Genomic DNA, 12,346 nt, shown 5'->3' with positions numbered 1-12,346 from the left:
AACACATTTAGAGAGGAACTGCTGCCACTACTGTTGAAACTCTTCAATGAAATTGAAAAGGAAGCAATACTCCCAAATTTATTCCTGGAAGCAAGCATCACCTTGATCCCAAAAGCAGGGAAAGACCCAACCGAAAAGGAGAATTATAGGCCAATCTCACTAATGAACATAGATGCAAAAATCCTTAATAAGATACTGGCAAATGGAATGCAGAAGATCATCAAGAAGATCATACACCCTGATCAAGTGGGATTCATCCCAGGGATGCAGGGATGGTTCACCATTTGCAAATCCATCAATGTAACACAATATATCAATAGAGCCAAGGACAAAAACCATATGATTATCTCCATAGATGCAGAAAAAGCATTTGACAAAATCCAACATGCATTTATGATAAAAATCCTACAAAAAATTGGAATAGATGGTCTCTACCTCAAACTGATAGAAGCCATCTATGAAAAACCAACAGCCAATAGCATACTAAATGGTCAAAAACTGAAATCCTTCACACTAAAATCAAGAATAAGACAAGGATGTCCACTATCACCACTCTTTTTCAATATAGTTCTGGAAACATTAGCCACGGCAATTAGACAAGAGAAAGAAATAAAAGGAATAAAGATAGGAAATGAAGAAGTCAAATTGTCATTATTTGCAGATGACATGATACTCTATATAGAAGACCCCAAGAACTCCACCAAAAGTCTTCTAGACTTAATAACCAAATTCAGTCAAGTAGCTGGTTACAAGTTCAACACACAAAAATTAATAGCTTTCCTCTACACGAATGACAGACTCACTGAGACAGAAACAGGGCAAACAATGCCTTTCACGATAGCATCCAAAAAACTGAAATACCTAGGAATCAACCTAATGAAAGAAATCAAAGACCTCATCTCTGAAAACTATAGCACTTTGAAAGGAGAGATTGAAGATGATATCAAAAAATGAACAGACATCCTCTGCTCCTGGGTAGGAAGGATCAACATAGTGAAAATGGCCATAATTCCAAAACTTCTATATAGATTCAATGCAATCCTGATTCAAATCCCAGCAGCATACTTCATGGACCTTGAGAAAACAATCCAAAAACTCATTTGGAACAAGAAGAGACCCAGAATAGCAAAAGCAATTCTAGGTAACAGAGACGTGGCAGGGGGTATCACAATCCCCATCCTGCAACTATACTTCAAAGCTACTGTGATAAAAACAGCATGGTACTGGCAAAGAAACAGACCTGAGAGCCAGTGGAACAGTTTAGAAGATGCAGAAACAATGCAGACACACTCAGCCATCTCATGTTCGATAAAGGAGCCAAACACCCTCACTGGAGGAAAGATAGCCTCTTTAATAAATGGTGCTGGAAAAATTGGGTTTCAACTTGCCAAAGATTAAAACTAGACCTATATGTCTTGCCATGCACTAAACTAAAATCGAAATTTATTAAAGATCTAAATATTAAAATAGAAACTCTGAACCAGTTGGAACAGAGATTAGGTAGAACTCTTGAAGACATTGGTGTAGGGAAAGATTTTATGAACAAAACCTCAGTTGCCCATGAACTAGGACAAACAATCAACAAGTGGGATCTCTTCTTATTAAAAGGCTTCTGCACAGCATGAGAAACCACCAGCAGTGTGAAGAGACAACCCACAATGCGGGTTTCCCACATTTTTACCCACAATGTGGGAAAAAATCTTCACCTGCTTTTCCTCAGACAAAGGTCTACTATCTCAAATCTATAAAGAACTTAAAAAGATCAGACCTCCCAAATTTAAAGACCCAATCCGAAAATGGACATCTGAAATGAACAGACATTTCTCAGACAAAGAAGTAGAAATAGCAAATAAATACATGAAAAAATGTTTAACATCACTGGTCATTCAAGAGATGCAAATGAAAACAATGCTGAGACTCCACCTCACTCCAGAAAGAATGGCTATCATGAAATCAACCAATAACAAATGCTGGCGGGGCTGTGGGGAAAGAGGAACCCTGCTCCACTGCTGGTGGGACTGATGCAACCACTGTGGAAATCAGTATGGAGATACCTCAAAGAACTAGGACTGGAAGTCCCATTTGACTCCGCTATTCCACTGCTGGGGATCTTTCCCATAGAATTAAAAGACTCATACCACAGTGATATATGTGTGCCCATGTTCATAGCAGCACAGTTTGTGATAGCTAAAACTTGGAAACAGCCCAAATGTCCATCAACTGGAGACTGGATAAAGAAAATGTGGGTTTTTTTATAAAATGGAGTACTACTCAGACATAAAAAAAATGAGAAATTAGAGACATTTATAGCTAAGTGGATGCACACTGAGGTGATATTCTTAAGTGAAATAAATAGGACACACATGTATAAATACTGAATAGTTTCTCTGGTGTGAGAAACTGAAAGTGTAAATAAGGACTAAAATGTATAATAGGTAATGTGAAATAGGAAGAAAAAGGGCAAAGGGGAAGGAAGTGGGAGGGGTAGGGGAAAGGAAAGAACGGAATGGAATTAATATGAGAAAATGGAAAAATAGCAACAAAGTCTTTGTAAATAGGGAGGATTGGAGGGGTTGAAGGGAGAGCTGGGCAAGGGTGAAAAATAAGAACCAAGAGAGATTATGTAAAGGTGCAAATTTCCAATGATGAATGTCATTATGTTGTATACCTAAAATGTACCAATGATTAGAATGAATAATTGATAATGCAAAATAGGAAGAAAAGGTCCAAAGGGGTAGGGTAAGTGGGAGGGAAGGGGGAAGGAAAAAGAGAAAGGAAAAATGCTGAGAAATGGAAAAAATGGAAATAAAGTCTTTGTAAATAGAGAAGGGTGGAGGGGGTAAAGGGAGGGCTAGGAATGGGGAAAAAATAAGAACCAAGATGCATCATGTAAAGGTACAAGTTCCCAATGAGAAATGCAATTGTGTTGTATACCTACAATGTACCAATAAAAGAATTTAAGACAAAAAAAAAGGAAGTGGCACCAAAATAAGTATTAGGGAATATGCAGAGGTAGATGACACAGGTGTGACATACAGTGATGGGATAGCCAATCATGCTATCAGAGAAGTCCACTCTGAGTAAAATACACTTAAACTGAAAGCTGAAAGATATAAATGTCTGAAGATTTTAGAAGGCTGAGGATCCTTCAGTAAGGAAATCTAATACATATATCTACCCTGACATTTCAAATCTATCCGTCCCTTCTACCTTTTCTTGAGTGGACCACCTCCACTGGCATCCTAGGAAACACTACTGTTCCTCAGAACCCAGTTCAGAAGTGCTGGCTTGAGCACATTCTTGTGTTGGTGGTGCTGTTAACACAGACTGCAGTACCTACAGACCAGTCACCCAAAAGGCTGGTCAATGCTGCTAAAACGCCCAGAAAGCCCATACCAGGGAGCTGACAGGGACAGGTAACATCTCTACTGACACCCAGGACCACAAGGGCAGCAGAAGACCCTGACACACCTATGTATTCCGGGGCCTGCAAGACTTTGTCTGAGAGGACCCAGGATACACAGAGGCATGGTGTGATCTGTTCCTTTGCCAGAAAGGCAGCCTGGGATGGAAGACACTCCCGGCAGTTCCCACTTGGCAGTCTGCAGCAGCAATTGGCCCCCAGTGTGCCACCCCATCTCCCACCTTTACACCAGGCTTCAGGCCTGGTGCTCCAAGGTTGGGTCAGCAACTACGGCTCATGGATCAAGTCTAACTCACAGCCTGTTTTTGTTTTTGTTGTTGTTTTTTGGTACCAGGGATCGAACTCGGGACCTTGCACTTGTGAGGCAGGCGGCGGAACCACTGAGCTAAATCCCCAGCCCCACTGCCTGTTTTTATCAAGAAAGTTTTAGTAAACTACAGCTATGCCCATCCAATTGCATGCAGATTGAGGTGCCAAGATCTAGCTGCAACAGAGATACTGTGAAGTCTAAAAATCTTGCTCCTTGGTCTCTTACCCAAAGAGTTTGCTGGTCCCTGCTGTGGGCACCTCTTCTCCACCCAGTGGGCCAGTCCTCTCAGCCTGTGGGGACAGTGCCAGCCTCCCCAGATCTGCCAAGTGGGAGACTCCATCTGCCCCAACAGGTACCTGCACCTGGGGCGATCTATTCAGAATCTTCTCAGCACTCGTCTGTTTCCTTGAAGAGTTAATACACCTGCTGCTGAGGGCACTTTTGCTGGCATGAGGCTCCTGCTGCTCAGATTCCAGCTATGCCATTTGCTCACTCTGTGACTTCAGGAAATTCATTAACCACTCCAAACTCCCATTTCAGAACTTTAAACTGTGGATGATAATATTACCTGCCTCATAAGAATACTGTAGAGATTAAATGAGCTGATGCCTGTAGAGGAGTTTGCACAGTTCCTGACTTGCAGCAACTGTTTAATAAATGTGAGTTGTTGTTCAACCAGGAATATGAAAGGGACCAAGTATGGGGAACTGAACACGTAAGACATGAATCCTGCAGAGTCCCTCCAGGCAAAGCACCTCAAACCACATTCAGCCAACACTTGTATTAAGCAAATTTTGGCAAAGATGTGGATCATCCAGAGCTTTTCTCAAACTAATTATGTGTATGTGGCAAGTAGGTATTTGTTTTATAGCAATCACTTTTGAAAGCTTCTTGTTATTATCTACTAAAGCTGAGCAAATAAATATCCTATGACTATGAAATTCACTACTAGGTACATGCCCAACAGACATGCTCACATATATTAATAAAGACGTGTACTGGGATGTTCACAGCAGTGTGATTTTGTTATAGCCCCAAACTGGAAACCACCCCAAATATCATCAACTCTAAATTGGATAAAGAAATCATGGTATAATCACACAAGGGTCTGCTACTCAGTGATGAGATTTAGCTCCGTGGCACCACGCCTGCCTCGTGAGTGCAAGGTCCTGGGTTCGATCCCTGGTACCACAAAAAAAAAAATCTTCAACTACATTTAAAAACTCGGAAAAATCTCGCAATGTTGAGGAAAAGGAGCTAAAGGACTTACTGTATTTATATGAAATGCAAAACATGCAGACCTGTATTGCGGTAGTAGAAATCAGATTAGTGGTAATACTGGGGAAGTTGGGACTGGCAGTGGACAGGAGAGAGTACTTAGGGGTACTGAAAGGTCACTATTACTTCCTCTGGGTGCTGGACACATGGATGTAGTCAGTTTATGACAAGCTATCCATAAAAGAGAGAGTGAAAAAAGGAGGAGGAAAAGAGAGAAGACCATACATTGAGTAAATACTCTATGCCGTTCTTTCACATCTTTTATATTCATTCTTTCATCCCTGACATCTCTTCTCTTGACATCTTTCTTTTCTCACACCACACTTTTCTCTGACAAGCACCTGATTTTCAGATCTGTCGCTTTGAAAGAACCATGCACTATTTGTTCGGTGAAAAGGCACAGATCGCACAAACCCTCTACTTCCTTCATTTCAGGTCTGGCAGAAGGATATATAAGTCATACCCAAGAGGATGCATTTCCATGCACCCATTTCTGAAATATGAAAGAGTGCCCGGTCTATTTGTTTCACACTGCCTGTCCCATGATAGCAGATACAGTAAGAGGTAACCTGGCTCAAGGTTTCTTCCTGTTAGCATACCTCCCCAACTCCCAAGGCTCAAACTGAAACTGTCTTTGGCTCTCATAAGATCAGTTCCACTTTTAGAAACTGGGTAAATTGCAGAGTAAATGTTGCCAGGTTACAATTTCTGCTGTGGGTGTGGGTCTGTCTGCTGGCCATTTGCCTCAGCACATCATCGGCAGTGCCAAATTTCCAATTACACCTCAAAGCAGTGCTGGCCCTTGTGCTTCCCCCTTTGCCCTGCAGAGGTGGTGTTCAGGGAGATAGTCAGATGCAGAATCTGAGCTCAGGAGTTGGAAATGCCAACTGCTCTGTTCTCACATGGGGATGGGACTTTCTGACCCAGCTCTGATTGTTTTAATTCAGCCATTCTATCAGAACTGCTTTGATGCAAGAATATTTGAAGGCTACATATAAAATAACACGTATTTCTTTCAAATTAAAACAACAGAAAGGAAAGTTTTCAGAACTCTCTGCTCCCAATCCCTAAACTTCAACTCAGTCCAGCCCCACTCTCTTCTATAGAATTCTCTTTTGATGTTTGCTTTTAACCACAGCATTCATTATTTGCAAACTTACTTTTAAAAATTTTTTTTTTTTTTTGGTACCAGGGATCAAACTCTGGACCTTGCGTTTGTGAGGCAAGTGGCAGAACCACTGAGCTAAATCCCCAGCCCTTTTACAAATATTTTTATCTTCTTACCTTTGTACTTTAACACTGCGTTTTCTTGAGCAAGGACCGTGTTAAATTATAATCATTGCTGCTTTTTATTGAGCATGTGCCACTGTGCATACCTCTTCACATGCACTTTCTCTTGTCATAAACCTGTGAGTGTTACAATTCCCAGTATGCAGATGTGTGACCTGAGTCACACAAGTTTTGAGAAGCTATACCAGAGACCCTGCTCTTCCAGCATATCATCTCATACAATAGTCCTCTCAATGTCTTCTAGTGCAGATAAAGCTGTGGATGGATGGATGGATGGATGAATATTGAGACTATCCAATGGACCCAAATCAAAAGTATTACCTTTCTTTGCCAGGAGTTATTTACCCACACACAAAATCACAACACAGAAGACAATCTAAGTTCTATATAAGCTTCCCTCTGTTGTAGAGAATTCATATTCCTCTAATCCTCAGGTTCAGTAAGATCAAGGTAATGCCCTCAAAAAAAAAATAAATAGGTATACTCTCAGTCACAGAAACACAGGCTCTTGGAAAGGTTTTTTAGTGACAAGACCTGATTCTCAGCCCCTGTCTAGGGCTTTACCAAGTTTCTGTCAGAGCCCTGAGCAGCTTAATCTTCCCTTGACAATCAGTCTCCTCACCCATATGACAGCCAGCCATATCTTGTCCACAAGTGGCAGACAGAGCAACAGGAAGTAATGGAGATGAGTTTGGTCAAAAGTGCACCCATAAAAATCGTTCATTTTCTCCAATCTTTAAGTCCAATGAATTTAAGAAACTGTGTAAACAACAAAGTCTTGGGAAAAGTACTAAGTGAAGACTTCTCCCCACTTCCAGCTCAGTGTGCCCCTAGGCACCACCATCACCCCCCTCACCATCCAGTCTGACTAGCACAATCTTTCCTTAGGTACTGATGGACTTTGCTTTGTTTTGTTTTCTTCTCTAATACTGGGGGTTGAATCCAGCGAACACTAAACTACATTCCCAACTGGTTTTCTTGGTTTTGGTTTTGGTTGAGACTTTCCAAGATGGCCTCAAATTTGCAATCCTCCTGACTCAGCCTCCCAAGTAGCTAAGACTAAAGGTGTGTACCATAACACCCAGCTCAAATGTTATTTCTTGATAGTTTTTTTTTTTCCTTTTTCAATTTGGTGCTTGTCCTTATGAGTTTTTCTTTTTTTGCTTCTCCTGAGACTCAAAATTAAAAACAGATTTCGGTCTGCTTCTGTTTCAGTTTGAATCAAAAAATGCATCCCTCAAAGCCTCATGTGTTCAAAGGGGGAGCTTTTGGAAGGCAACTAGATCATGAGGGCACTGACCTCATCAGTGAATTAATCTATTGATAAGTTCATAGCTGAATGTGCTGTCAGGTAATGAGGCCTGATTGGAGCAGTCGGGTCACTAGAGTGTGACCTAGAAAGATGTATTTTTGTCCCTGGCCCCTTCCCCCCCCCCCGGCTCTTTCCCTCCTTGTCTCTCAGCTTCCTGAGTCCCATCAGTTGAGCAACTTTCTTCCACTATCCCCATCTGCCATGTCATTTCTGCCTTGGAGCCAGCCAACCATGGACTAAAACCTCTGCGACTATGAGCCAAAACAAACCTTTTCTGGTTGAAGTTGTGTATGTCCAGTATCTGCTCCCAGTGACAGAAAACTGACTAATATAGAGTCCATCTTTGTGTTACAGTTGATATAAGAGTCTCCAACAAACCCAGAAAGCCTCAAACTTCACCAGGGAGGAATCTTAGTGAGCTTTGGAAAGTTTATGTAGTGTTTGCTACCTAAAAGGAAAATTCTTCCCTGCATTTGTCCAAGGGGAAAGTTCAGTTTCCGCTCCATCTGGCCTATGGATACATACAATAGATGGACATCCCCACATCCTCCATGGAGGGTTTTACACGGGAAATTATCAAGCACATGTTTTGGAAACAAAACTCCTAAGTGCTATGAATGAAACATATCAGTCGTCATTTTTCCACCCATCCCCTTGTGCAACCCAGGGGCCAAAATCACTTCTTGTCTTGAAAATAATCTTTGGAGGATCAAGTCCAAGGGAATAAGTGAACTGCTTGCCACAGCCCAGGTTTTCTATTATCTAAGGTCGATGTTAACTCGAGACAGGAAACCTCACATCCTGAAGTCTTATTCACAATCCATAATAGATGATGATATTGGAACCCAAGTTGAGAAAAGGAGTCAGCTATGCACATTTTGGCAAAGATGCAGAGCTGGGATTCAGTTTGAGCAGTTATAACATAAAATAATAAAGTATGAATGCAAACAGCAAAAATGTGCCCATATCCCAGCCCAGAGAGTGCCAAAGCTGACCTAATAATGATACATTTTTCATGTTTCAATAAGGAACTTAATTGGCATTTTGTGGGATCCTGCTGGATAAGGGCTCAGAGTCAGAAGTGGCATGGAGCCCATATCCTGCTCCCCTGGCAATTCCCCATCTTCCCCATTAGCTCAAACCACATGGAGAGACGAGAGCAGGACAGAATGAGACACCTTCCTTTTTTCCAAGTATATTGGAGTCCACCCAGGAAAAAATCAGGCCAGGCTGATGAAAAGTGTAGGCAAGTGTTTCCAGTTCTTCTGCTGTGTGCTCAACCAGGGAAATATGAAAACTACAGTCACTTAAATAGCCATTTATAGTTTACAAGCGTTTTTTAAATGTATTCTCTTAATCCTCATACAAAGTGCTTAGGAAGCTACTTTTATTGTTCCCTTTTTATAGATATATAAATGGAGGCTTAGGGAAGTGGCAGGTCTTGCCTAAGGATGAACAGCTGGCAAGAGGCAGAAATGGGGCTAGACCTAGTCCATCTGCCTCTCACACCTATACTGTGGCTGCCACCCCTTCACCCAGACATCTGTGAACCTATCTGATTTTCTGCCTCAAACCCAAGTTGCCAAGGCCAGGAGCAGGGAAAATGTCTTGATAGAAAACTGATTCTTACATGTTCAAGCCAAATATAAGGTAGAAAAAAACCATTCCTCCTCCACTGTGCAGGAGAAGATAATGAGCGTAAAAACTGCTATTTCCTTGTGACTCTCAAAGAGACAGAAATGATGACATTCTCAAGGGAGGAGACTTCTATGATCATGTCATAGGGATATTTGTCAACCGAGCTTGCTCTTTCTGGCCCTCTATTCTCTTTCATCCTCCCTGGGCAACGATGTAGAGGACTTGTAAGATGGAATTCTGTTCAAACTTTTCCGTCATCTTCCCCTGGGGTTTGGAAACCAGCACACAGCTTTCTGTTCATCTTTATGCACAAGGAGAGAGTGACTTGTCTGAATTGGTAAAATCTTCAAGACACGCCCCCCCCCCCCGATGAAGAATGTTTCAACCAGTGCCTCTTAGCTCTGTGGGCTCCACCAGTTTAAAGTCCACGAGGAGTGAGAGTGGGAAAAAGGCATCAACCCCACCATAAAAGATTATTCCAAAAAATGCATGCTCTGAGTTCTGTTTTTTGAAGTGTTTCAGAGTTCTGACTTTTATGGAGAGAGAAATAGGATTCATGGAGGCACATTGCTGGGACCAAGCTGGGAACCTAAGTCAATTCTACAACCAAATTCTGATCATGTGGAGTATACACAAGAAGTATGTTGCTGCTATTTTAATATTCTGGTTCATTGGGAACTAAGTAGCACCTGCTGAACATAATTAAATCTTTCTTTGATAATTGAGAATCTTGCAGTACCCTGGAGTGATCATTCTAAATATCCATTCTAAATCCCCTGTGGTGGGAAGCAACTTCCAGGCCAAGTTCAGGACATTCATTTTCACTAAACCCCTACTGCCAACTTTCTGCAGTACGTTTGTTTTTGTTTGTTTGTTTGTTTTGGTACTGGGGATCGAACTCAGGACCTTGCGCTTGTGAGGCAGGAGGCAGCACCACTGAGCTAAATCCCAGGCCCTTCAGTACTCTTTTCCTAAAAAGCTAGTTCAAAGGAAATTCTGTTTATTACAAGCTTCCAGTTGTTTCATCACAGTTAATCAGGGTTTCCACACAACTGTTCGGAAATTAGAAAGACACTCAGAATGTTAACTTGTTACACCTGACTCTCAAATCATACACCCAGAAGACGTATTTTGCAAACTTGTTTTGAGATGTAGTCTCACCTTCAACACCCCTGACTCAGATGCAGTCTTTCTTTGCATGCACCAGATAAAAAGAGTGAAAAGACACTAAGTGAATTGGATTTTGAAGTTCTTGAATGCTAGCCCAAGTTACTCTATTAAACAGTCAGATCACACTGAGGAACCTACTTCACTTGTAAAACTTCGTTTCCTTGTCTGTATACCCATACACCTGAAAGCTGGGTTTATTAGTTCTTAAACTTTTAGAAAAATAGATCTCTTTAGAGATCCTGTGATACAGGAAAATTAAGGAAGCTTTTCACAACAGGAAAAAATGAACATAAGTGCAAAAAGTTCACATTCTAAATTGGGGCAAGGGTTCATGAAGCCCATCATTTTGTGATCCCCATGCACAAACTTCAGGTTTAGAAATCTTGCAGCAGAAGATCCCTTGGGCCTCTTTGAGCTCTGATATCTTCTGAATGCAGATAAGCATCTTCTCCAGTCTGTAGGGCAGTGGTCCTCAACTTTAGCTACACATTAAGACACCTTCAGGATTTTCGTACTTCAAATGCTCAGGTTGTTCCCTGGACAACTAAATCCAGATCTTTGGAGGTGACTCCCATGCATCAGGATTTTTTAGCTCTCTCCTGGTGATTCCAAAGTGCAGACAAGATTGCAAAACACTCCTCTAGAGCAAAGATTCTCAAAATTAGCAGTGAATAGAATCACCAGGGAAATGCAGATTCCCAGGCTCCTCCACCTGGTGATTCAGATGACTTCTGGCCAGACTCTACCTGAGAATGTGCACTGTTAGCAAGCATTCTGGGCCATTCTGACCCAGATACATTTTGGAAGTGCCATAATAGAGCCATTTAGCAGCAGCCCAGGGGAGTCCCTTCCCCCAGGTTCCCTTTCCTCCCAGATAGTTCTACAAGCTCCCAGCAGATCTGTAGCCTTGTCTGGGGGTGGCTATAATATGTCTCCTTCATTTTCCAGACAAGCTTTTTTATCCCCATCTTTTCCACCTCTAGCAAAGCTGGATCTTTTAGCCAGAGCCTCTGATCCCACTGGGTTCAATAATTTAAGCAGAGCAATCATCAACATTGTCGTGTTCAATATTTAAACACCTTAGCATCACTTAGGTCAGCTTCACGGTGAAAGCCGACTCCTGTTCAATTGCCTAGTTAGCAAACAGGGACACTGGCTGCCGGAGGGGAGAGCGTGTGCATGACTCCAACACTAGCCAACTGGGCAAAGACCCAGCCCACCAGGTCCTGTGCCCTCTCTACCCCTTCCTACCTGAAGCGTACTCAGCAGGACCTGCAGCCCACTGCCTTCTTGTTCGGCCATCCCTTTCTCGGTCCAAGGGCACCGGCTGCCTGAGGCCAGATCGGGGCTGGAGAGGGAGCGGCTGCCAGTGTGACCTCGCTGCCTGCCTCAGCTGCACAGAGGCCTCAGCTGCACATGCTTCAGAGTGTTAAGTCACCACTGTGCAACCCTAGACCTCTGCACAGGCGCAGATGCCCCCCGACTCCCACTGTGGGGATTAGGTGAGCCCCAGCCCGGGGGAGAGCTGAGCATTTGGGCACAGGGGTGGGGAGGGCACCGGCATGAGTCATTCACTCACCTCAGGCCACGCAGGAGCCAGGCAGAAGAGAAGCCACCCTGGACTGCTGACAGGCATTCCCAGCTGACCTGGTCAGACTCCCTCCTGAGGCTGGCTCTGCCCTCCCCGCTGCCCCCCCCAACCCCTTTATTTTGGTCTGTTGCCGGCTCCGAGTTGTAACAGGAGACTCAAGAGTACTTGCACAACTGTGGCAGTTCGGGGCACAGGAGTCCACGGTCCCCTGAGAATCCAGGCTTAGGGTTAGGAGCTGTGGCTGAGAAGGAGAATAACTACTGTGGGTATTTTCTTATGGACCATGTCCCTTATAAAATCTTTTCATTTTCATAATAACCCATAGAAGTAGGT

General features: G+C 42.8%; 1 protein-coding gene across 2 annotated transcripts in view; it reads right to left on the bottom strand.

Annotated features, from left to right (window-relative positions):
- Nucleotides 1–11,879, bottom strand: part of Agbl1 (AGBL carboxypeptidase 1) — an 832,602-nt gene extending 820,723 nt beyond the window's left edge. Inside the window, exon 1 of one of the 2 annotated variants that reach the window (XM_087188360.1) lies at nt 11,674–11,879. In XM_087188360.1, coding sequence (XP_087044486.1) covers nt 11,674–11,724 — 51 coding nt within the window. In that variant the 5' untranslated portion in view covers nt 11,725–11,879. The remainder of the gene's footprint in view (nt 1–11,673) is intronic. The other variant, XM_021264792.2, reaches the window with a different exon arrangement.
- Between the last annotated feature and the right edge of the window lie 467 nt (nt 11,880–12,346).

This window comes from Heterocephalus glaber, unplaced genomic scaffold (assembly GCF_053883595.1).
Source record: "Heterocephalus glaber isolate CG9 unplaced genomic scaffold, H.glaber_assembly_v1.0 deba00001531, whole genome shotgun sequence".
Classification (NCBI taxonomy): Eukaryota; Metazoa; Chordata; class Mammalia; order Rodentia; family Bathyergidae; genus Heterocephalus; species Heterocephalus glaber.
Note: the sequence above shows the minus strand (reverse complement) of the source record. Positions and strands in the feature narration are given on the sequence as shown.